Source organism: Coffea arabica, chromosome 2c (genome assembly GCF_036785885.1).
Source record: "Coffea arabica cultivar ET-39 chromosome 2c, Coffea Arabica ET-39 HiFi, whole genome shotgun sequence".
Taxonomy (NCBI): Eukaryota; Viridiplantae; Streptophyta; class Magnoliopsida; order Gentianales; family Rubiaceae; genus Coffea; species Coffea arabica.
Genome location: NC_092312.1, coordinates 12,860,998 through 12,886,895, shown reverse-complemented (window position 1 = coordinate 12,886,895; position 25,898 = coordinate 12,860,998). Strand labels below are relative to the sequence as shown.

General features: G+C 35.5%; 4 protein-coding genes and 1 non-coding gene across 7 annotated transcripts; 1 reads left to right on the top strand and 4 right to left on the bottom strand.

Moving 5' to 3' along the window:
• Positions 1 to 333: 333 nt before the first annotated feature.
• On the bottom strand, positions 334 to 6,846 carry LOC113726102 (negative regulator of systemic acquired resistance SNI1-like). Of its 3 annotated transcripts, XM_027249635.2 has the most exons (15): positions 6,319 to 6,845; positions 6,160 to 6,226; positions 5,011 to 5,104; positions 4,852 to 4,941; positions 4,682 to 4,753; positions 4,415 to 4,486; positions 4,150 to 4,231; positions 4,025 to 4,074; positions 3,706 to 3,918; positions 3,557 to 3,627; positions 3,395 to 3,464; positions 2,631 to 2,696; positions 1,657 to 1,809; positions 1,198 to 1,331; positions 334 to 546 (listed from the first exon to the last, which is right to left on the bottom strand). In XM_027249635.2, the coding sequence occupies exons 1-15, from the start codon at positions 6,506 to 6,508 to the stop codon at positions 468 to 470; spliced, it is 1,503 nt and encodes a 500-aa protein (XP_027105436.1). In that variant the 5' UTR covers positions 6,509 to 6,845; the 3' UTR covers positions 334 to 467. The 3 variants fall into 3 exon arrangements, with proteins under 3 accessions (XP_027105436.1, XP_027105437.1, XP_071930546.1); XM_027249636.2 differs by lacking the exon at positions 5,011 to 5,104 and having other exon boundaries at positions 4,852 to 4,969; positions 6,319 to 6,846; XM_072074445.1 differs by lacking the exon at positions 5,011 to 5,104 and having other exon boundaries at positions 6,319 to 6,390.
• On the bottom strand, positions 6,794 to 6,866 carry TRNAE-CUC (transfer RNA glutamic acid (anticodon CUC)). Its single transcript has one exon. It is a non-coding gene; the product is annotated as a tRNA-Glu (tRNA).
• A 2,803-nt stretch (positions 6,867 to 9,669) lies between these two features.
• LOC113726101 (GDSL esterase/lipase At5g45950-like) lies at positions 9,670 to 12,646 on the top strand. Its single transcript, XM_027249633.2, has 5 exons — positions 9,670 to 10,026; positions 10,910 to 11,040; positions 11,168 to 11,401; positions 11,914 to 12,160; positions 12,233 to 12,646. Exons 1-5 carry the CDS (start codon positions 9,759 to 9,761, stop codon positions 12,421 to 12,423), a joined length of 1,071 nt encoding a protein of 356 aa, XP_027105434.1. The 5' UTR covers positions 9,670 to 9,758; the 3' UTR covers positions 12,424 to 12,646.
• LOC113726100 (GDSL esterase/lipase At5g45960-like) lies at positions 12,612 to 15,621 on the bottom strand. Its single transcript, XM_027249631.2, has 5 exons — positions 15,218 to 15,621; positions 14,897 to 15,027; positions 14,546 to 14,779; positions 13,200 to 13,470; positions 12,612 to 12,963 (listed from the first exon to the last, which is right to left on the bottom strand). The coding sequence occupies exons 1-5, from the start codon at positions 15,501 to 15,503 to the stop codon at positions 12,770 to 12,772; spliced, it is 1,116 nt and encodes a 371-aa protein (XP_027105432.1). The 5' UTR covers positions 15,504 to 15,621; the 3' UTR covers positions 12,612 to 12,769.
• Positions 15,622 to 17,801: 2,180 nt separating this feature from the next.
• LOC113726098 (GDSL esterase/lipase At5g45960) lies at positions 17,802 to 25,144 on the bottom strand. Its single transcript, XM_027249630.2, has 5 exons — positions 24,811 to 25,144; positions 24,583 to 24,713; positions 22,436 to 22,669; positions 20,264 to 20,519; positions 17,802 to 18,187 (listed from the first exon to the last, which is right to left on the bottom strand). The coding sequence occupies exons 1-5, from the start codon at positions 25,097 to 25,099 to the stop codon at positions 17,994 to 17,996; spliced, it is 1,104 nt and encodes a 367-aa protein (XP_027105431.1). The 5' UTR covers positions 25,100 to 25,144; the 3' UTR covers positions 17,802 to 17,993.
• Positions 25,145 to 25,898: the final 754 nt, after the last annotated feature.

Genomic DNA, 25,898 nt, shown 5'->3' with positions numbered 1-25,898 from the left:
CATAAGGCCTTCGATGGCTCAAGTAACATAATGGACAGTGAAACAATGTCATACGCGCATATACCCCATGTATGTGGTTGACAAGAAACTGAATGATATGGAAGAAGACTTCCTTCTTTGTCAATCATTGTAGCACTATAACTCGTTAACATGATGTGATGTTGAATTTTGAGAATCATTTTAGTGCCATAACTTAATATGATGTAATTGTTTTGCAAACGCAGCTCAATAACTTCCTGCTGACATGATGTAATATTGTAAAAAAAGAGGGTTTTTGAGAAGGCATCACAGAGAAACTTTAATCATAATCACCAACTATTATGATTCAAACCATTTCTCAGCTAAACAAAAAGCTCATATAATTATGATTCAAACCACTTTTGACATTGACATATCCTTACAAAACATGTTCCTATATCTGTAGTGTTGGCCAGCAAATTTGAGACTTTTGATGTACAAACAATAATTCATGAACGGGCACCTGTTGACAGTACACTTGCGGCCGTAAATAGTGCTTCTCTACTGAAAGGCGAAAAGGTAAACTGCCTGCAGAAGGTATGTCAATTGACAACAATAAAAATGCTTATCAAAATTTGTATTCACTTCTCTTTACATGATCTTACAGCATCCTTTTTTTTATTTACAATTTTCCAATATTCTAAATAAGGTTAAACAACTATGATTGGAATGTCATCAGGTAACATAATAATCAACGATCTTCAGGATAGAAATGCACTTGTACGGCTCATGTCACTCAAAATTGTAGAAAACATGACTCCACTGTAATCTCTATTACTTATGCACCACGCTACGAATGAATGCCAAAACTCTAAACTATTATGCCTAATAATTGCGTGCAGTGACCAAACACTCTTTGTCCTCATTTTTAAACTCTGGAGCATTACAGAGTGCCTTGCACTTCAGCATGTTTGATGAACTAGTGAACTTATCCTTTGTTGCAATAATTTGGATTGAAAAGTTATCTAAATTCCAACAAAAAATAAACTACCAGAACAAGAGAAGGACGTCTTAAGTCACCTACCAAATATATATATATATATATATATATATATATATATATATATATATATATAGATAGATAGACACGTACACTTTCCTGAGCTAAACTGTTTCAATTATCAGGGAAATTCAAAGACAGCGCAAATGTGAAAATCACATCAATTAAGAACATCTTACTTGTCTTCCTTTCTGAAACAAGCAAAAGCAGACACTACATTCTCACATATTTCCATAATAGAGCTGCCTCTGACATCCTGCTTGCTATCAGAGGCATCTTCAACTGAATGTTTTGAGGACAAGGACAAGAAAGCCTGAAAAGAAATGCCAAACATAGAGTAAGGCAAAACATAGTATTTTGATTATTGCATAATCACTCTTTGCCCTAATTGCAGCTTGCTTTCATTTCATATCATTGTCTTCATATATTTTCTATGCTTTCCTTATGTCCAGTTTTGTTTGGGCCCCGGGGAAGGGGGGGATGCCAGGGGTAAAGTTGAAACTCTGTAATTACTCTAAGCTTGATTTTAGGATTTCTATCAAACCTACTTCTATCCATTTCTAGAGCTACAACACTGCAATCCCCGTATATGCAATCTGGAAATTAAGCAAGACATCTACAACAATTTTATTGTTCACCTGAAAGCCATGCGCTAAAAGCAATTGAGTGACGTCTGGCCTCATTTTCTTAATGATTCCTTTTGCGCTGTTTTCATTTGAAAAGCACTTCAATATCCCATCAAAAGTTGCATCACTACTTGAGCCATTAGACCGCCTTGTTCGGATAGAAGACTGTTATATAAAATATAACATGAGAGTAAATATAACATGAGAGTTGCAATGCTAATGGTCAATAACCATTCCAACAATTCCAGGCAGGTAATAATCTAAGAATTGCGAATACAGAAAGAGACATGAGAGTTCAGAATTTGCAATCAACAAAAAGTAGAGAAATTAACAACATATCAGTGTCTGATTTGACTGGTTGAGAGGTAAATGAATTCTCTACTTGTCTAGTTTACAGCCTAAAAAGTTGCAAGTCAAAAAACTTTGTCCAGGTAATTCCATGGAAAAGCAGGCAGACCATTTAAGAAAGAAGGTAGTAAGTAATTCCTGAAACAACCTTTCATTTCCCTGTAAATGTTAAAAATGACCCTACAAGCAAAATGTATCTTCTAATGGCTAGTGAACTTAAGAGAAGAGAGAAGGCTCCAAATGTCTGGATATTGTATACAATTCTTTACAAGATAAATGTTATGGAAGTATTTCATGAAGTTTTTAGGCTAAGACAAACAGAAAACCCTTAATCAGCAGATTTTTTAATGCAAATCAAGCACAGTACACAACCAATACATTCATGGTAATACAGCAGAATAACCCTTTCCATTTCAGCACAGCAGAAATAGAATGAATATCCAAATTGAATGTGTCAAGGATCTAAAGGACAACCATGTCATGTAGGTTTGTCGAAGAATGCGAGGAACAGGACATTGGTATTTTGGAGACATAATTTGGACAAACAAGAGTTCACAATTTGATCATCACACAATTCATAGATCATCCATCATGCAAAGCTTTTGAATTAAAGAAAAGAATTGGATTATCCAGTTTACCTTTGGAATATACTTCTGAAAGTACTGCACAATGGTTTTTAGCTTCCACTCAGGTTCATCGAAGAGCTGTCATCATCAATGCACCAAAGTAAACAAATTCAGTACCAGCTTGGTTCCCACCTGCCAGACTGACAGAGAGAAAACAGTTCCGAAAACACCACCAAACAAGTTCTAGGGTATCATAATTAAAGGAGCGAGAGATGAAAGGGCTGGGAGAGGTTTTAAAACCCTTCACCAAAGTTTCAGTTCTTTGTTAGGACTCTAACTAATTACAGAAAAAAAAAAAAAGAGTTTTACCAATTCATACTGAACATTGAGTTACTGCCAATTGTGTCTAATTTTATCATTTGAAGGCTAATTTAACACAGCTTCTGAGATGGAGAAGTTAGAAATATGAAAAGGCATTGAGAAGGGTTGACCCTCCCCTGATGTTCTGCTTTCATTTTCCCATCCCCTTCTTCTCAACTCCTGCCAAACAGGGAAATCTATTGCCTTCTGGCCCCCAGTTGCCCCACTCTGCAAAATCTTCCCCAAATGCACAGCAAAGACAAACATGCTCACACATAAAGGTAGCAAAGTTACTGAACTAAGATCTGCCGGACACTTCTTAAAAACCTAATCAAGTACAATTTCCATTGTTGGTATGTGCATTCATTACTTCTTTGGTTTCAGTTATTCTCCAGCAATGCAGCGTGCATGCATACGTGTGTGAGCATTGCATGTGAAAGAGAGAGAGAGAGAAGAGAGAGACTATGGCTGAGCACCAGAAAAAATGAGAAAAGGAGATCACTACTGTATGAAAGCTCATTTAAAATGATCTCTGCAGCTGGAATCCTGCACCACATCGAAAAGCCAGAACCTTTTAACTGAATGGTCAAAGTTAAGACATAGATGCACTGTGTTATCGATAAAGAAGAGGAAAATACCTTGCCCCATCTGCTCTGGTGATAAGGCCAGTCATATCTGCTATGTTCCTTGATGAATCTAGCTCCATAATCTGAATGGTCCAAAAATTTCACAATCACTAAAGGCACAAATTCAAGATGTCCCTACAATGGAGAGCTTCTCAACTAACCATCTGCAGAAGTTTCTTCAGGGCAAGACATGTATTCTTTTCTACTTCGGGTAAAGCTAACTCTAAAGGGCCATGACAATCCTTCTGTAGCTCCGCCAAAGAAGTTCTTTTCCCTTTCTGATCACAAGTGATTTTAGTCTTATCACAAGAAAGATCACCTATGAGAGACATGCAGTCCTTAATTAAATCTTTGTAAGATAGTTTCCTGGACCCCTGCAGTATGATGGAAGCAGAACTTACAGGGTGAATATTGTATAGTACATAATGAGAAAAACATGAACAGTTATGAGAACTGAAACCAAAGAATAGAAAAGCATACTAGAATCTTGTTAAGGATGCACTCCCTCAAAAGAATCCAGTTTAAACTTTCTGCAGCAAAGATAATGATCCAATTAACAAAGTATAGACATTAATCACATGTCACAAATTCAACTGCAATTTTACCTTTAAATGCATGAATTCGAGGGAAAAGATCTCCTTCAAGAACATTAACAAGATATTGAAACAGTAACATGTTCTGCAGTGACTGCAAGAAAATGATACGACAGATGAGAATTTGCACATTGTGAATATATAGTTCTAGATGTCAAGAAAAACTCCAATCCTGCTGTTAAACATTGGCACTTCATGCAGCTTGGTAAGTGAAAACTAAACTTTCAAGCAACAAAAGCTCAATGACATTGCAAGATGACATGGGGTAGTAACTGACCTTTATTTCTATTGTGTTGCGCCTTTCCTCAGTAGCTCCTTTAGCAATATCTTGCATCAGAGAATGGAAGGCCTGAAACCAAAACAAAGTACTTCGTTAGCATAGGAAAGTAAGAACTTATGTCAATCAAAGTATTATGGGCAACCATTGGCAATTAAAGAATAATGAAATGGAGGATATAAGCCAAGTGGAAGATATTCAAGCAGTTTGTTAGAATTCTATATGAGATGAATAATAAAATGCAGGCACGATAGCAATACAACTTACAAGGGGGTTGATTGATCCACCTGAGGTATCAGTAGCTTCATCCCTCTCATTACAACCAAAAGGAGACCAAGCCTGGCATGCAGCAGAGAGTGCTATTATGTGTTTTGAACAAACAAAAAATCAGTCATTGACATAAAGAAGATAGCTCCAATCAGAAATAGAACAGTTACCTCTTCAGCCACAATAAGTCCACAATGTACTTTAGAGGGTGTGGATGACTCTGACTTTTCCATCTTAGGCAAGTATACCCACGGATATCGCTGTAATGAAGGATAAGCTTGATTAAACCTAAACTTTAGAATGTCATAAAAAGAATGACCAAATAGTACCTTATTCAACTCAAAAAGAAGTTGATAACTAGCAATTATCAGATCAAGTGAACTTTCATCCTTCAAAATTTGAAAAACCGCCACAAACATTTTTCTGTATAATCAGAATTCCAAAATTAGTCAGTCAGCCAAAAACCTGGGATAAATGTGCTTTAGAAGTTTCAGCATAAACCAAAGAAGTTATTTTACCAGTTTTCAACCACAGAAAAAGACATGATATAACTGTTTTGAAAGCATGGTCACATCAGTGGCACATAAGATGACAGAGTCTAAGTTCCCTAAATGCTACAAACAATCGAGTTCATAACTTGATGTACACATAGATTCATGAACACAAGTAAGGGTGATCAAGAAACAATCACGGCCACCTCTAAATTGAGACCAAGAGATAGAACAGTCTAATTTCAATGGGTGATCAGCCGCATCTAAAAGTTCTCCATAATAATCACGCTGATATTTTGGTACTTCGAAATCTCAAAGAACTTGTACATTAGAAAAGTCAAGAAGACATCCCGAGGAGGTCATTCCAATCTATGCAGCTCGTAAAGATCTAATAGAGCACCAATTTTCAACTCAAACAACCAATGTAACCTTAAAACTTCAATTGATCAGAATCATGTCCACTGCTTGAATCAGTAATAAAGAAACAGCAAATATGCAATCCAACTCAGTTGCTAAAGTAATATTTCCACAAAAGAACTTCACTTTTGATCAGTTGAAAATAATCACATATGTATTAAACACCAAGATCTGATTAAAAACCTGAGGATGGTGAGGGTTTTTGCTCCTTCTCTTACACTGAGCATTTGATTTTGACCTTTCCCAGTCCCCCTCCCCATTCTTTTCTATATTATGAGCAAAACTTCTAAAATATATATATAGAAACATATTGTGACAGTTAATCAAGTGGCTCAATATAAAAGATAAAAAAAAAAAAAAAAACTCAATCTTACACAGAAATCCCCACTAAAAATTATTCAGGAAAAAGAATACCCAAAAAATATGGTCATCAACAATCCATATCCAATTACGGATATAATTCCATCTCCTTTTTCTTTTCTTCGTGAACTTTTAATGACTTAATCAAACAGGAAAAATATAAATCATGTGCATTAAAAGACGAGAAATTTGACAAAAGAAAACATGTACTTAGTTGGGGGATTGTCGTTTTCAGGAACCAAAGATGCCGACCGAACTGCGTCCAGAAAAGCAAGCCCTGAAAATGGATGGACAATACCAAAAAATTAATACGAACAAAATTCACAAAATTAATACTCCATCCTTCATAAAAGAATTACTTCTACTCACGGTCGTCGAGGAGGTGGTGGAAAGAGGCGGAGGAAGAGGTGTCAAGGATTGCCAGAGTATTTTCTTCCAAACCCACACGCCCACCCCTCCCCCTGTTGAAATTACTCTCATTCTTCTGGTATTTATTCTGATTTCCTCTTCCGCCTTCCCTGTTTGCTCCAAGTCCTCTTCCTCTTTTGCGCGTCTCCATCTTTATTCTGTACCAGTAGTATTCTTCTTCTTCTGCCAAACCCCTCTTTCCTTTGTCTTCTACAAAATTTGAAGCCCCAGCACAGTAACTTGAGAAGGTAGGGGCATTTGTTACTTACTGCTTGTTTTTGGGTCTGTTCCCGCCAAAATTGAAGTTGCTTCAGGGGCGGAAAAACAAACAAAATAAACCAAGCAAGGAAGGAAGGAAACTAGGAAAAGAATTGTTTGAAGGAGCCACCCTCCAGCCATAAATCGAGCAAAATGTGAAGGCAACTAAACAAAAAGGTTCCGTTGCCGGGACTCGAACCCGGGTCTCTCGGGTGAGAGCCGAGTATCCTAACCATCTAGACTACAACGGATGTTATTGTCAACATAATGAGTGGTTAAGCTAATAATGATTTTAAACATTATTTTGTAATGCTCACATTGTGCAGAGACCATGCAAAATTTGCTTTAGTATCATTTGTAATGCTCCGGGCTCAAGGGCTGGTTCGAAGAGTGAAAACACGGGTTAAAAATAGTAGTCCAAATTATTGAATGGCCCATGGGTTGGGACTTGTATTCATTGAATATCCTCTATACTCTCCATATGGGACGGCATCGGGGCCTCACATGGTTACCTGGTGAAATATTTAAATTAGGTCCTCCGGTTTGTTTCTTGTTCAATCTAAGATTTCAATGACTCAACATCACGCTTTTTTTTTTTTCTTTTTCCTTCCTGTGTCTGATCCGTAATTAAGGCCATAAAGGTATGCAGCTTTTAATTTTATTTAAATTTTTATATGTGCTAAGCAAAAGCAAGTAATGCCTTTTAAAACGCTGTTGCATTTCCGTCTGTGGTTAACTGTGTAAAGCTTGGCAATCATATGATTATTTTTGACAAACATCGATAAAATAGAATCTTTATTTCTAGGAACTTCGTGTTTGTATCCTATTTTCCAGCACTTCTTCAGCTAATTAATAAACAACAGAGTGACATCAAGAGTAAACTATAGTATTAGCTAGCTATATGGTTTACTTTTTCTAGTTACAAAAGAAAAGGAGCATGACAAACCAGAAAGCCTAAAGTTAGGATATCTTATTCTAACACACACACACATATATACACACACACACACACACACATATATGGGAGTGCAAACGTGCTTGGTTCTGAGTTGATGCATGAAGCTCCTCTTGTCAGCTTTAATTTCAATGTCATTCCAATTCTGTTCTCTTCTATCTACTCCTGCTGTATGTTTTTTCCCTGGGTAAATAAGGGTGTACATGTTCCTCCCCTTAGTCTTGCATGGCTTAATGAGGAGGCTGTCATACAAGAAATGTATCTGAGTTCATGGAATGGGAAAGGAAGGCTGTCATCCAAATCATGGTAGTGTCCAATAGAACATCAATGACATGCCACTGAAATCACGTAAGCCACTGATTGGCATGCCTAACTGATAATTTGTTAAGAAAATCATAGAAAGTCGATAAAAAATGGTCAACGCCAGTATAAATTTCTCTATTTTATATTCTTGTCTTGATCCTTCCATTACACTTTTTTATAGGGGTAAAATTCAAAACTTCAAAAATGACACAAAATTTTAACACTAAACCCCCGCCTCATGCTTTATATATAGAAGGATACGAGGGAGGCAAAAAAAAATCACCTTGTCGATAATTGTTATCTGACCCTCGATCCTGTGAAGTCTTGGCCAATAACGATAGCCTTCCTTAAAAGAGCTTGTTTTCAACTTTTTATATGGATGCTGATCTGTTTCTAGCCCACAACAAAAAAAAAAAAAGGGAAAAAAATAACACGGTGCTTCTATCTTCTATTAGGGTCCCAAGTGTAATTATACTTTGAATGATGATAAATTTCTAGTTTTCAATTGAAGTCTCTGTTGGGAAGATCTCTACTTCCATGAAGAAATTTTCCAACAATAGATTTTCTAGTCGCAATTTGACAGAGATGTACAAAAGTTTTTGTTAGGTAGATTTCTACTTAGATACAGAAGTGTTCCCAAAATTTAATAAACAAATGCATTTATCATTTTAATGACTTTTATTTTTAAGTGTAAATGGAAAGAGTCGAACCAGAAGTTTTCACTTATATACGCTCCCTCCCTTCTTACCACCCAACCCATCTCTTCCCCTCCCATTATCTTTGTAATGACTTGTTTGTCCATCACATTAAGAAGTTACAATCTTTCAATTAAGGACATATTAGCTAGGCAGATCACAAAAGTAAAAAAAAAAAAAAAAAAATCAAAACGTAAATCATTTAATACAGTTTTATATGGAGTACTATAGATAGGTATACAACCATCCCAAACAAAGTGAAGAAACAAAAAAAAAAAAAAAATGGTAACAATTTTGAAAGTCCCTGTCCTTGATTAGGAAGGTGCACACAGGTTGTCCAAAACTCCAGCAAATGAGTTGAGAAGCTGCATTAATTTGAGCCTTTATCTGCGCCCTATTTTGTTTCCACTTTCTTTTTTTTACGTGTCACATCAGCAAATATAATAAATGAAACTACGTAATTTTGTATTGGACAGAAAAATGTACACAAAATATTAGACAGAGGATCCCGTCTGCCCTGGCAGGTTGGTACTCATTGAAGGGCAATATGATTTTCCAGTTGGTTGAACAACTCTGGGTCTACTTAATCAATGCAATTCGTTCAATGTCAAAGTAATGTAAAATCCTTGTGCAACACTGCTAAACCTTTATTTTCATGTTCCAACCTGGAATCCAACCCCACTCAACCAAATGGTCCCAATTGATATCAAAAACAAAGAGAGAAAATGATCAAAAGCTCCAGCTTAAACTCTCGTCTCATGTTTTTGGTCATTGCCGTCAAGTCTTGAGGCATTTTAATTTGGTGCCTACGTTCCAAATCCAATTTCATATGGCATTTCTCACTTGTGGAGTCCAACAATGGTTATATTATTGGTGCATTTCTCACTAAACGTCTTGAATTAAAAGTGGCCCATTTATGAAGGGTAAACAATTGAGTTGAATTGCTTAATAGTTTCTGCTACTAAAGTAGACCGGAACACAAAGGATTTCACACGACTTTGTCGTACAAACTTTCAATGTGCCACCTAACAAAATTTAATGCATCGTAGGCCGTTAAAGAGAAATGTTTCTGTGTTTTCAGAATCAACAGAAAAAAAAAAAAAAAAAAAAAACTCCCATTGCATTCTTGAACTCCAGTTTCTGCAAAGGCATCAAATTCGAAACTGGATGAGCTAGCTAGCTAGCTAACTATGGGTCTGATGAAAATGGCGATTCTGTTCTTGGCCATGGCAGCATTTGGCCTCACAGAAGCCGTTGACATTAGTCAGCTGAGACTACTGGCAGCCAAAAACAACATGACATGTGTGTTGGTTTTTGGAGATTCTAGTGTTGATCCAGGCAACAATAATCGTCTTGACACTACAAATAAAGGCAACTTCCCACCTTATGGGAAGGATTTCATCAATGGCCGCCCTTCTGGAAGGTTTACTAATGGCAGACTTGCTACAGATTTCATAGGTAAGTAAGTTAAAACATCTTGCTCCCCAAAATCCCATAAAATTTGAGAAAAAATGGGATTAAATTACATGCTACTATAATAGGGTGTCTCTTTTTTTAAGGGTTAATTACATTTACCTTCCTCAAAATTTAACCAATCTACAGTTTGAACCCCGAGGTTTGGCCAAATAACAGATTTCCTCGTATGAATAACTTCCGTCAAATATCCGAGACGAAATAGATGAGATGACCAAAATCTTACAAGTACCAAACGATGTAGTCTTTCTAAATCGTCATGTGCCTTTCTCTTATTTTTCTTTTCTATTTTACTTTGTTGATCTCCTTCTTTTGCAAATTTTCTAAAAACTTTAGCAGTAGCAGCAATGTTGCCTTTTGTCTCCGCCATTTGTAGGCCACCACCGTCTCATGATCTGAGCCCAAATTCTGTAAAATTTTTTACTTCAGGCTTGTTTTTTTATTTTCACGGAGGTCATGATTAGGGCCTCAAACTCGACCAAAAACTACCAAATGGGTTCGACTGCTATTTGGTCAGACTCTAAGGTTTAATTAGTAATTTGCCAAACTTTAGGGATGGTAAATATAATTAACCTCTTTGTTTAATGGCGTAGTGCATGCATTTTTGTTTTAGTACTATAATCTATTGTAAGTAATTACCACGTGTTTCATTTATTGCATGTCACCATAAACTCAGCACACCTGAGAATGTTATATTGGTTGGTAACCTGACAATATTACTCGTTTGCCTTATTTTGTTAGTTATGTTGTATGTATCACTCAAAGCTTTTCTGTGTTATTTTCAAAAAAAAAAAAAAAGAAAGAAAAAGCTTTTCTGTGTTTCGTTCTTTTTTTTTTATTATTATTTTTTTTTTTTGGAATTTTGCAGCGGAGGCACTAGGGTACAAGAAGATTATACGAGGTTTCCTCGACCCACATCTGAACAAGATAGACATGTTGCATGGCATTAGTTTTGCATCAGCAGCTTCGGGTTACGATGATCTCACAGCAAATCTCTCAGTAATTATATGATGAAAGACCCAATTTCTCTTCAATTTATTGGTTGATTTTTTTTTTTTTTAAAAAAAAAAAAACTGTAACTTGATTAATTTTCTCTTCTCTTTTTTGCTTATAAATTGTGGGGCAGAGTGTTATATCCTTGTCCAAACAAATGGAGTATCTCAAGCATTACATGATACACCTGAGGCGGCTGGTGGGAGCAACCAAAGCTGAAGAACTTATAAACAATGCTGTTTTTGTTTTAAGTATGGGAACCAATGATTTCCTCCAAAACTACTTTCTGGAACCTGTACGTTCAAAACAATTCAGTGTGGCACAATACGAAGATTTCTTGATCACTTCTATGTCTAGTGCCATCAAGGTGCGTCTGCCCTCGATCGGAAAATTATAATGCATGTGGTCCCTTAACTTTTTGGCAAAATTATTTTGGTTCTTAAACCATTGAACTATCTAATTAAGTGCTCGATTGAAGTTTTAGCTTTTTGGGGGAAAATGTTTCTTTTGGAGTTCTTTGGAAATATTTACTTTAAAACATTTGCTAGCTACCTTCTTACTCGATCACATATTTCAAAAAAAAAAAAAAAAAAAGTGTTACAGTGTTTTTTAACTATTATTGTAAAAAAAAAAATTGCAATCCTGACAGGTAAATTAATTTTCTTTGGACCTTAAACTATCCAATTTTTTTTAATAATCATAATCAACCACCACTTAAAGCCAGCCCCACTGATTTTTTTTTTTGACAAATGTAAGAAAATCCCATTTATACACGACAAGGACTTCATAGTTGTATTAATTGAGAACCAAGTGAAGTCAGACTTGCGACACAAAACTTCAAAATGATTTATAATGACCTCAACAGTATGTCTTTTGCAGGAAATGCACTCTATAGGAGCAAGAAGAGTAGTGGTAGTGGGAGTTCCCCCTCTTGGCTGCCTCCCACTAGTATTGACGTTTCGGGGTGAGACCAAATGCGACGAAGCATTGAACAAATTGGCCCTTTCATTCGGTACAAAGTTAAGGCAAGAGTTGACAAGCTTAAAAGGGTCCCTGGGGCTTAAAACTTCCTTTCTGGACATATACGCCATCATAGGAACAGTAATTCAGAATCCAAAATCATATGGTTAGTAGTATTTACTATTTACGAGGCAATTAATTAGGAATGATTAATGATGAGACGGGATTTTTTGTGCAGGTTTTACAGAGGCATTAAAGGGCTGTTGTGGGACAGGAACCTATGAATATGGCGCCACCTGCCGGGGTTTGGCTACGTGCTCCGACCGGACAAAGTATGTGTTTTGGGATGCAGTTCACTTCACAGAGAGCCTGTACGGGATTCTTGCTGATGAAGCTTTAAAAACAATCAGTGTTGATCTTCTCAATTGAGGAAAGAATTGTTTTGCTTAGCCATCTTGTGAGTTTGCTATGCTGAAAGAAATTAAGCTCCAAAAAGAAAAAGGGCTGCTAATTATGCATTGAGTTGAGGATAAAAAAAAAAAAAAAAGGGTTGCAAATTCTTGAGTGCAGTCGTCGTTTATTAATTGTACTCATGAAATGAATTGTTAGAAGAGATATTATTGAAATGCAAAAGCGGTTTCTTTATTGCGAATTCGACGAATAACCAAACTGAGATGAATGAACTCTAGCTTTTTTCAGATAATTAAGTCGATAGACATTTACTTGAGGTATAATTTGAATTAGTGCAGGAATAGAGAGGTTAACGAAGGAAGCATTAATCACTGACAATGTAATCAATCGTAGGCCGACGGGCTTGAAAGACAAGGCCGTATGATTTCTCGGTTGGGTGGATTGAGTCCCAAAACACGTACTTGGATGCATCCGGGCAAACGAACGACCTGGGGTTGCACATAAATGATGTTTCAAGCCACCCCGTGCCGCAACAACCTCTGCTAACCTCGTCAAAATCTACACGTACACAATAAATTGGCAGTTCAATCTGTGACTCTCACAAACCTAATAATTCAAAGTTAAGCAAAATGCATATTAACGAATACCCCCTTTAGAAAAACACTAAAATTAAATGGGTTAATTATTAGTCTTGGAAAGTGATTAATTAAGTCATGACAAAAAAAAAGGAAAAAAAAATGGTGGTTTATGAAATCCTTCAACATAGCTAGCTTATAAAAAATGGGGGGACTAACCATATTTACGGCCTTGGGATGTAATTTCTGCCAATGGCCCATAGACGTCCAGATAGGCAATTCGAGAACCATTAGCTGCTAATCTGATTTGGGTGGCGTTCAGTTGGTTCTGGAGTTTCCGATTGTAATCCTGAGCGACGGACGACATACTTTCGACGCAGCCGCGACTCGTTAGGGGGTGATCGGCGTAGATGGTAATGACAACCGGCAAACAACCCATCGGTGGCAGCCCAACAACTCCGATTCGTCGAGCTCCAACATCCCACAAATCCTTCCAAATATTAAAAACCAAAAGAAGATTTAGTTTCCTTCATTAATTTCTCACACACACACACACACACACATATGTGAATGATTGGTATTAGTAAACCTTTTGTGAATGTAAACACTTATATATGTAGTATTACATTCTTACATTTGAATACTTTTTTAAATTAACTATATATTTTTATAAAAAAAAATATAAAAAAAAAACTCTTAATAAGTGTCCACTGCATATCTGTTAGTTAACATAGTTCTATTTTCTCTAATGCAGTTCAACACAAATGATCATTTGACACATTAAATTCCTCGCACCGATCTGACCCAATAGTCACCATGGTTGGTGGCCATCTTGACTTCCACATTAATCACGCAATCGCATCATTTCTGCTGGAAACTTCTTCTAATTAAGTGTATACCAGCTTAGCTTCGACCATTAATTATTCGTGTTTTGCTAATCTTCTGTGCTTTGGAAGGGATTAGGACTTAGGAAACAACAATTGCTCACTTTCACATAGAAAAGTTGGACCTTCAATTAATCTGAGCCACAAAAACTGTTAAATTTCATGCACAGACAGTCAACCCACGTCCAACTATTTTAGAGATGTAGTGTTCATAATGACAAAATAAAAGATTCAAAAGTTGGCTATCCAAACACAATCAAAATTGTGTTTCCCCTCTTCCCCATACTACCACCATCTTTGAAGGGACCATGAAATTTTTTTTCCCAAAAGGGAAAAAAATTTTGGGAAAAAAAAAAAACAGAGAGAGAGAGAGAGAGAGAGAGCATCAAGTTATAGTTTTCCGTCCCTGCCTTTGCAAGTAAAGATCAATAAAAGGCTACTTTCTATTAAAATATACAGATGCATGTTTATGGACCATATGGTTGAAGCTCAAGATTGGACCAACATTTATTTCTATGTTTCATTCAGCGCCATAATTCCCTTGAATTCAATGCCGTATTGAAAAAGAAAATCAAGAAGCCAACAACATATACGTACATGACGATGCAAATATTAGCTGTCTAGATGAAAAGAAAAATTATACAAATTGCAATTTGGGCCGGGGTTGGGTGGGGAACCAACCTGCAAGAAATGCTGTACGTTTTGCAGACAAAAGTCTGTGTAAGCTGAAATGGTATAGCTTTTCCTTCGAATCGGCATAGTGAAATAATTGACGACAAAGTCGTTTGTGCCAGCACTAACAAGGAACATGGCATTTCTTATTAGTTCTCCAGTCTTCTCCTGCCCGATTGCTGCGGCCACTTTTAATTGATACTCTTTGAAGTACTCCAGCTGCTTTGACAGGGAGATCACATTCTGCAGAAGATTGTTAAAAAAATTTTTTTTTTTAATAAAAAATTCAGCATATGGGTTTTATAACTCTGAATTATTTTCGTTCTAGCTAGTTAAGAGAGAGTGATGGAGACAGCAGACCCCTATTCGTGGTGTGAGCGGGTCAAATCCGGATCCAGCAGATGCGAAACTGACTCCACTCACCAATTCCTCAATTTTGAGGTTTGGATCCAGATAAGGTGGCACTAAATCTTTGATACCAAGGTATTTGGCTGCACTTTATAACCATGACCAAATTTGTGTGTTACAATCATGTATGCAAAAATTAAAATTTTAAAAAAAAATACATACAATCATGGTACTTAAACATTGTACATATGTATAGGTTTTTGATCTTTAACTTAATTGTTTCTTAATTTCACTCAAAGAAAGAAATCAAATGTACTACTACTAGGGACTCACCAATATAATCATTAGCCAGCCTTCCATTAGTAAATCTTCCCGTTGGAATTTGGTTGGAGAAATCTCTTCCATAAGGTGGAAAGTCGCTCTTAAATGCGGTGCTTATGTAGTTATTATTTCCAGGGTCCGCAGTAGAATCTCCAAAAACAAAAATGGCTCGAACTGAATTCTTCCCGGCATTGTTTAGTGTTTCTGCCTTTGCTTGGAAAATGAAAATAGTGCCAGAAAGAAACAACAGAAGGAGCAGAAGAGAGAAAATGCTAGTTTTTCCCATAGAACTGATCATGATAACTCGAAAGCTCAAAGAACCGTATGCAAGAACAAATGATGAAAAGCCAGCCAGCCAGCCAGCCTTATATCTGTGGAGCTAATCAAAGTAAAGTAATCAATCATGCATAGGCCTCAAAAAGGTTGGTTTTCTATCATGTTAACAAGTGTAGGCTACAATATATAAAGCTTACCTTTTTATTAATTTTTGTTTTTAACCTTTGGTTGAGGTAACAACTAGATTCGACAGTTCCTATTTGGTTTTGGTTTGATGAGATTGGAGGCTACACCAAATTGTTCGTGAATTGTTTCAATGAGTTCTCAACTACCCTTTTCCTTCTGAACCAACTTTGCCGGTTCCAACAAGAAAATATCTTGACTTTAACTTAATGAAGCAATCCATGGCAAAGCTGAGGCCAAGGAATTTTCAGATTGGAGATCAAGGACCATTGCTCATAGAAGTATGGAACACGAAAGGGTGAAAAGAACACAGAAGTCGAGGGGCAAGCAATGTAGACATGACCATGGCATCAAATATTTCTCCAGGTCGGGCAACTGAAGCTAAACTAAAACTCTTTTAGCACAAAATTTGGTGAAAAGTTAGACTATTACCTAACGGATATGTGAAAGACTTTTATCTCTGAGTTAATTAAGGGTCTAGATTTGAACACTTTTTTTTTTTTTTCAAATTGAATTTGATACATAATTATGCAAAAAGGTGGTTGGTCTACACCTCCATATAAGTTAATTAGATAAATCTTACGTTTTACGAAATATTTGCCAACTGATATTATATGATGACTAGCTAGGAATTAATGTTACTACGTGGATAACTATATATTGTTCTTTGTTTCAGAATCATCTTTCTGTAGATTGTATAGGTGGAAGTATATTTCGGATGGATGAGAGTATTGTATAAAACCTCATACCTAACTTGATTATATATTGCTTGTTATTCTTTATTGCAATTTCCATATTTTCTTACCAAACTTGTGGTGAAGGGAAATTAGCAAACTAATAAATAAAAGCTAGAGCAAACTAAGGATCTTCGGTACTACTGCATGCAGGAGATTAAGTTATTTCTTATCTCTTTTAATGCATCCGAAAAAGATTTATTTAAATGCCCATTATCCAGCTGGTTAGTATGTACAATTTATAAAAGTAGCAGCAGAGACTATTATTCTTAGTACCCGTTAGACAAATCCTTTAAAAATAACTAAAAATATAATCCTGCTAAGTATATATAATCCACTCGGAAAAAAAGAGAAAAAAAAAAACCCAAAAAGGTGTTTACTTGGATGGAAGCCCGATTTCTAACTTCTAAGCACTCACTTCATCTCTCCCTAAAAGGCCATAAGTCATCAATATATAGCCCATCCCCTAATTGAGTAAAAAAGAATCACTACATCATAATGACGAAATTCAAAAATATGCACAAAGGAAAGGATCTAATGTTAGAAATCCTTCGCTAACATGGGCAAAGAGAAAAATCAAAAGTGATGTTTCTTCTTCAATTACATTCTTCCTTAGCTAAAACATGCTACTTGATTGACTCTTTGTAAATGGAATTGAGTTCGCAATTCTTGTGGATTGATCAATAGGTTAATTTGCTGAATCCTCCGATCAATAGAACAAGGCCTACTAATGATGCTCTTACAGCATTGGTTATATATATGAATCAAGCTCAATGAGCACATCATCAATCTTTCAAACTATATATGATGAAACCAAAGACGAATCCCATCCAAAAGCGCAAAAGCTGCAATTAGTTTGCTAGAAGAGTCTCTCGTTGCTCCTGAACGGGCGGCAAGATTAGGATTTCCTAAAGAAACACCGTCTGAGATGAGCTTAAGAAAACTTTGAAAGGGGAAGGCTCTAATTGAGAAGATAATTAAAACTCTCGGCTAGGCTGCAAAAAGCCGTGCAAAGAAACCATAAACCATCTTCACTTGATCAAATCATAGGAAATGACCGAGTATAAAGAATAGATTACCACAATCACATCCTCACTTCTGACTACCTAGTTAAAGCTTATCAATTGTATATATTCCACTTTTGAAGTAGTAGCTAGCTTGAAAATTTGCAAGTTTCAAAAATACTCTTGCAAATATATGAAGGCAGGCCAAAAGCTTGAAGGTGGCAATTAATCAAACTAATTAATATACTCATTCTGTCAATATATATGTTTGCTAAGGGCATCCCAATCATTTAGTTCATCAATCGTTTAGGAAGAAAATAGGAAAGAAAAATTTTCCTACCAATCTTCACAAATACAAAAGCGAAAGAGAGAGTTAATCGAAGTACAAAAGATTCAACATATTTCAATAATGCAGTAATTTCTATTATGCCCCTTTTTTTTTTTCGTTGAACGAGATTCATTTACATGAAACACAACAAACTGATGTACACAATATTTAAATTTATTTTCTTTTTCGTGTTGTAAATGTGACCTCCTTACAAATTCTTGCGCACGCCATTACATTGACAACAAGGAGACAATTGATTGGCGTTATCCCCTCATGAAGGAATCAACGAGTGAACGTAGGGACTTGAACAAATTGTAATATGCTGCTTGAGTTGGATGTACTGCATCCCAGAAGATAAACTTTGACGGATCAGGGCAAACTGGGGACTCTTGATTGCATAAGAATGATCCTTCAATCAGTCCAGTCCCACAACAACCAGTATTAATATCTTCGAAACCTACAGACATTGGAGACCATTCTTAGTGTTACATCAAAATGTGGTGGTACCGTTAAGGAATGGCGAGATTGAGACGCTGAAAAAGACAAGAATTTTTTTATAAGGGATAACTTCAGGAACCTCTTCCAAGGTTTTTAACAATTTTACTTAACACCCCTAAGGTTTTAAAAATTATATATACCTCCCATGCCCATTTAAAAATTTAACATGGCAATACCAATTTTAGCATTCTAATAAAACTCCCTTGTTTGACATGCTTATATAAAGGATGAGAAAATCTGAAGAACTATCAATGTTGTTCTTAATCTCTATCTTGATCAAACATCAAACTAGTACCCTTCTGTCTCATTAAAATTGTTATACTTTTTTATTTTATAATGTTCTAAAATATTTGTCATTTAAAGAAAGTCAAAACACCTTTTAATCTCTCCTTTCAATATATACCCTTCTTTTAATCATATGTATGTTGTCATTCAAATTTTTGAATTTGCGAAGTAAGATTAGAAAGAAAAATAAAATATCACAATCAAAGCACCGCTCTTAAAAAGTTAGATTTTCGAAACATGACAAATAAATTGAGACGGAAGGAGTAATATTTTTTTGATAATTTTCTTTGTCATTCAATTTTTTTTGTAGCTTTTGTTTTTATCTTTCCTTTTTTGATATCAAAATCAAGAATAAATCAACAATAGCCTAAAATAAATTGCCCAAAATCACTACCACACTATGGTAGTTCTACCACTGAACCAGTCCACAAACTTAAAAGAAAAATCAAAATAACTCTTTGTTCTCTATCTTAAAAAGAATCTCTATTCCCAGTAAAACATTATGAAAAGTAACCTATTGTAGCGATAGCTGGTCATCAAACAACAAATATCAGCATGAAATATTTGACATTTATTCTTTTTGTAATTGTGCCCATTTATTTTATAATTGTTTAAAAGAATAAATTAAACTTTTATAAGATAAGGGCATTTTAGGGTATGCATTAAATTTTTGACCTTATTTTAATGTTTGATTACCAAAGTGTCAAATCAAGGAAGGTATGTGTAATTTTTAAAATTTTGAGGGAGCTAAGTGAAATAGTTAGAAACCTCAGGAAAGGTTTATGAAATTATCCCTTTTTTATAAAGTTATTTGTATACATAAAACAAAACAAAAAAAACAAGATAATATGTTAAAAGACGAAATGCTGCCTGCTTTTTCCTAGTTTCGCATATTTGCTCTTCAATACTACTCCATAGATTTCAAGTATGCAACCAAGTTCTTGGCTTTGAATCTTCTGTTATACATTTTGCTTTTACGCTCATGTTACGAGATATTTTAGAATGATATCTGTCTCATAAAGGTAGATATATTTTTTTTTTTACACAGATTAAGAAATTTTATTAATGTAGTTACATTAATTATTTTTTCTTCATACTTTCCTCAAATACCCCTTTATTAATATTGGATCATTTATTCAAAGTAAGAGTCACATGTTACTATATTGTTTTTGGAATTTAGAGTACTTTAATTTTTCAATGCAAGAGTCAATCGACTTAATGTTACATTTTTCACTAAAATGAACAACAAAAATAAAATTACCAAACAATCAAAATTTTCAATTTGGAGCCATTAGAAGGCAACTAATATATTAAAAAATTTCTAATAAATATATACATTAAATATGAGTATGTTAGTAAAATAACAAACTAACTACTTTTTTAAAAAAGGAAATGGGCCTATAATTTGGGATAGATACAAAAGGAAAGTGAGCCTATATTTATATAGGAGGTAGGGAGTAAGAGATAAATGCCACATTTAAAAAACCACAACTCCAACAGCTAAAAGTGTGATAGAGGTCCCAAAGTCCAAAATCTTGCACGTAGATGTCTTTGCCTTTTGAATTGTACATAATCCTGGGGTTTGCTACCTAGATAAGCTAGCAATAGGTTCCTATGAACATAGGGAGTAAAAAAAAAAAAAGGAAAACTAGAAACATACAGCATTAATCTGCAATTTTAGTTATGACCAAAATAACATGCCAAAAAATAAGAAGGAAAACCAATGCAAATGAGGAGTAAATGCACTGACCATATTTGCTAGGATTTTGGATCATGTCATTGATCGGATTGTAAATGTCACCATAAACTAGATTGATATCGGAGCGTCGGGCAGAAGCCAACATTTCTTGAAGCCCCTCGTTGTAACTCCTTGCAGCAGAGGAATACTTTTCAATACAATTTCGATGAAATGCACTGATCGAATTAAGGGTTATTACAACAGGCAAGCACCCCATTGGTGGCAACCCCACTAAACCAATATTCCGTGCTCCCTCATCTATTAATCCCTGCAATTATGCCACCATTAAACATTGTATCAACTTGCTGCACATTGATGAATATTTTGTGTGTGTGTGTTTTGTGGTTAAGTTTCCATTAGTGATTAAAACTAATAGTTTTCTTCTATCATTGACGTTCTTATGGTAATTGAGAGAAGCTAGCTCAATGTACACAGAATTCTAAAAGATAAATTATTTTGTAAGAATAGATTAATAAATCGAACGTATAAATCCTATTTAGAAAACATGAATATTAGATCAAAAATTGAAAAGAAAATTCTTTACTAATATTGGAAACGTAATTGACCGTAGATTTTTTTTTTTTGTAAGTGGGAGATTTTGAATATAGGACTTCTTACTTATCGTCCTCCCCTCGTAACACCCAACCAATCCTTCCCCAGTTAACCATTGATCTTATTCTTTTTTCTATGACCATAAATTAATAATGTGGTTTAACTTTAGATGAAAGATTATCTGATTACATGTTAATTTTAATAATATAATATATGTGAGATAAAAAATATTAAAAATTAGTCTATTTGTTGAAAAATTCAATTTCACCCGAAACTTCAAAGATGGCTGGGACAAAAATAACCACATTCGCAAAAAGAGGGGCTGAGAGGGACGAGGCTGCGGTGGCCATGGTGGAAAACTCACCACGAAGCTCCACATTGTGTGTACGGAACCCAGTAGGACAGCCTGGACGAAACTAATGCAAAATAAATGTTTGTTGAAAGTGTCAGCATGCCCTTAAATATTTTTAGTATCCTGAAATCCAACCGTATTTTAACCAACCACTTATAGAGTAGCTGAATACTAGAAAGAGATTTTAATATTCTTCTGGATATAGGTTAAGAAATCAAATCCCTTAACTTGCATTCTAAAATTTTCACTAGTTTGACTGGTCTGGTTACAATTCAGTTTCCTCCAAATTCTCTTCCCTTTATTCCTTTGGATTAGGCCTGTCAACGGGTCGGGTCTAGACCCGGATCCGGACCGGATCCGTGAAATTATTGCGGGTATGGGTAGGGATTTAATTCCGTTTCCCGGATCCGTTTTGTCAAACAAAAAAACGGGTCGGATACGGAATATAGTATTCCAACCCGTATTAGACCCGGATCCGGATATAAATGAATTAATAATTTAAAAAATATATATTTATCAATATAATTTGATTAGGGTGATGTATTTTAATAAAATTAATTTGATTTCTTTTCTTATTTGATTTTTTCTTTGCATTAGTTAGAAATTAGTTTACAAATATATTTTTTTCTCATTTTTATTAGAAATTATAAAATTTGGTAAATTTGTTCGGGTAGACCAGGATCCGGATCCGGGACCGCCGGATCCGGATCCGGAACGTAGAATAAAAGACCCGTCGGATAAACGGGTCGGGTCCGGATCCGACATAGTAATTCGAGTCTGGGTCCGGAATAATGAATTCCGGCCCGGATCCGGCCCGTTGACAACCCTACTTTGGATTCCCCTTTCTCCCAAATAGAGAGTAGGAGTAGGCGTTAACTAGAATCTATTGTGTCCAAAAAAAAAAAAAAGAAGAAGAGAAATCCAACCAAATAACTCATTAAGGGATTATCTGTCTTAGAAAGTTTCTTTAACATTTTCCCTAAATCCTAATCAATGATTTTTTCTTCAATTTACTTTAAAAAATAAATTCCGGTGCCATCTTCATTACTGGGGGTGTAAAGTTAGAAATCAGAGCATGACTTCGTCAGGCCCTACATATCTACCACTTGGGCTACAATATCTACATACTTTCATAGTTTTTTTCCCCTTTTTAGGCCACAATTTATATATAGTCATAAGCTGCGAACCCACTAATTAAATAATCCTAGGAATTTTTGCAGTTACAAGGTTTAGAATAATTGGCATGCATGCTTAATAATGAAAAGATTTAGAAGACTAACCTTGAGAAGTTGGTGGGCATTGTCTAACAAGAACTTCTGGTAAGCTGAGACCGTGTAGTTAATTTGCATAATCGGGTCATTGAAGTAATTGACCACGTAGTCGTTTGTGCCGCAGCTTATTAGAAAGGCGGCCTTGTTAATCAGCTCTTTTGCTTTCTTCTCTCCAATGGCTTTTTCAATTCTTGCTTTGTATTCTCTGAAATAATTTAGTTGCTGCTGCATTGGAATTACACCCTGCCACATCATAAAACATACCAAACTAATTGAACTACTTTTTCAGGAAATATAATTGGAGTAACTTCTACATGACTGATTTAAGTTTTTTCTTTCTTTCTTTAATTACAGATGAAGTGTCTTTCTGCTACTCGATCTACGTACATTATTAATTTATTATACCAGAAAGGTAATAATTTCTGTAAAGCAACTGGTTTACATTATGGCATGTCCATAACGTACGTATGTTCAAAAGGACTATTATTGGTGAAGCATCATCACCTGGTTTTTAGAATTTACACAGTTACTAGTTAAAACTTATTCCTGCAAATATGCATGCTTAAAGTCACAAGGAATTGGCCTTTCTTATCAAGAAAATTTCCAGCAAAACAACCAAACTACCAAAAAAGAGTGTAAAAGCAGATCATCTTTACCAGTAACTCAAAGATATCCTAATGCCCAAGAGTCCAAAAATACCTACAAGTACGAATGTGTACGTATTCGTGTACATAATTGTGTGCAGGTGCCACATTTAGCACGTTATAAAAGCACCAATACGATATTAGATTGTAGTTCCTTTGACAATCTCTTACGTTATTACTTGTTCTTGCTTCTGGGATTCTGCAACAATACATAACGTGTTAACTGTAGCTTCTGAGACGTTGATTCTAATTAGTGATTAGTGTTACTCGACTCTACACAGTTTAAGTGTCTCAGGAGGTGCACAGCCAAGAATTTTCTTGCAATTTTTTTTAATTACTGGAAGCGGCAAAGAAGGAAACTATGTCACCTTAAACTATTGCATTTTATCAAAGAGCACAAAGTAAATAATAGGGTAAGTAACATGTAGCCTGGCCCCATGTGGTTTCATCTATTACCACATAACCCCTCTAACGTTTCAAATTGTCCACTTCATCCCCTATGATTTTATATAAAGTGGAAACTTGACGAAAATTAACATATATAACGTTGTTAATTGAAATATCAATAGTATCCTTACTTAAATGCTAAATCAATCGACGGCTTAATTACCTTGTATAAGAACATAGAGGAATTACGTGGATAAATGCAAAAATCACAGGGAGTAAAGTGAATATTTATACAATTCATGACGGGGCTATATGAAGATTCAAATTTTATCACATGCACTTTTAGAGCACGTTTGATTTAAATCCATTATTTGTGAGTAATTCTATTTTAAATTGCCCCTCGTCAATTGGAACTCCAAATATAGGGATGAAGACTAGCAGGTTCTTTTTTCTTGTGTGTATGTGAGAGAGAGAGTATAGTTATAATGCGATAGTTCAACGTGGATAGCCTATTATAGAATTTCTGCATATTTACTATTTTTTTTTATGTAAAAACGTTTGAATGGATTCGATTACGGTCATCATCACACGTACATATTTGCTACATACCGAAGCAGGAAATATCACCAGTAGATCAATAATTATCAAGGTGGACAATGGAGATGTGACGAAATATGACAAACGCTGTATTTATGGTCAGAACTCAATGGTTGCAGAATAATTAAAGAAATGAACTACTCTGCACGGTCATACCTGATACTGGATCACTACTACTACGATTTTGGTCTTGTCTGAACTGCTGCTTCTTTTGTACAAACATAAAACAGGTTTTGTGAAAACATTCTTTTAACACAATTTTCAATTATTTTTTTAAGCGTACATACATCACACCTTAAAAAAAGGTACTCCTTTTTATTAATTTTGTCCAAACATGAATCACAAAATCTGTTCAAGATTATTTTGTGGATTTATGAGTGAGCCACTTTTCTGCCATGCAAATCCGAAACCAATCCTAGCAGAACAGGAGTACCAATTACACAATTACTCCTTCATTATTGTAAAACTGTCATGGAACGGGAAGAAAAATCTCGGAGACACACGCAAGAGAATGAGAGCCAGACGTACACTTAGTTTAGCTGTAAGAGGGTCGAATCCGGACCCCGCAGAAGCAAAACTGACTCCGGTTATGAGCTCCTCCACGCTAAGTGTTGGGTCCAAATATGGCGGAATTGTTTCTTTTAACCCCACATATTCAGCTAAACAATCTCAAACAAAAGCCACAAGTAGTTAACAGACTCCATAATGTGGTGCAAAGGGAGAAAAAAGCAGGTAAAGGGAAGCCGGAAAACTTACCCAAATAGTCAGTAACAAGCCGTCCATCGCTGAATCGCCCGGTAGGAATGTGGCCAAAGAAGTCCTCCCCATAAGGTGGGAAGTTGCTCTTAAAAGCAGTTCCTATATAGTCATTATTTCCAGGGTCCACTGTGGAGTCACCAAAGACAACAACAGATGAAATGGAATTCTTGGAGATCAGCTCCCGAAGCTTTCTTGATTTTGTTTCAGCTTCGATGGTATTTGCTGAAAAGAATACCAGAGAATAGCAAATGAGAAGAGGCAGCCAAAACCCATATGGAGAATTCATTTTCGAGCGCTTATTGCTACCGCAACAATCTGACACGAAAGGAGTTGGGGTTAGTTATCCTATTTATGGTCACAACGAGATGTCCAACAAATAAAGGAGTTCGACATATTCGTACATTTATTTTTCTTTTTTTTTTTTGGAGAAAAAAATACTTGTCATAATGGAGTTGGTTAGGAATATACACATTCACAATTTTGTTGTGCAACAAAGATTTACGTGTGCATTTTGGAGTCTTCATTTTTCGTGTGCAACAAAGATTTACATGACCATCATAGGTAACCTCTGATTTTGGCTTCATGTACCAAAAGTTGCACTTGGAAGATTGGCAGAGGAAGTATGAATTTAATTGACAGAGTTGCAGTGAATTCATTTTCTAAAAGTCAAAACCTTAAATGTCAATCAAGACATTAACTAGAAATTGCAAAACAGCGGGTTTGTTGAATTAATCTTTTACGCCTTCCTTCAACCACATTAAATACATGGAAACTGGACAGCCGCAAAAGCATGAAACCGTCGTGCTCCTGAAAATTAAGCAACCGCACCAAGACTTTTGAATTCTTTTCAACTCATTCTCTCGAGATCCTGTTGATTAGTGGCGGAGCTTAGACCCTAGGGTAAGGAGGGAGGGTTGATTTTTAATATTACATGAAATGAAGTAATAGTATGGATGGTTTAAATCAATGGATGTTTTTGTTTCTCTTTTTAAGGTTTAATATAGGTTATGAAGTTCGTATTGTTCTTAAATTTAGATGTGAAAATTAATTTTAACGAGTCCCAAAATCCTCGTAGATGGTAATAA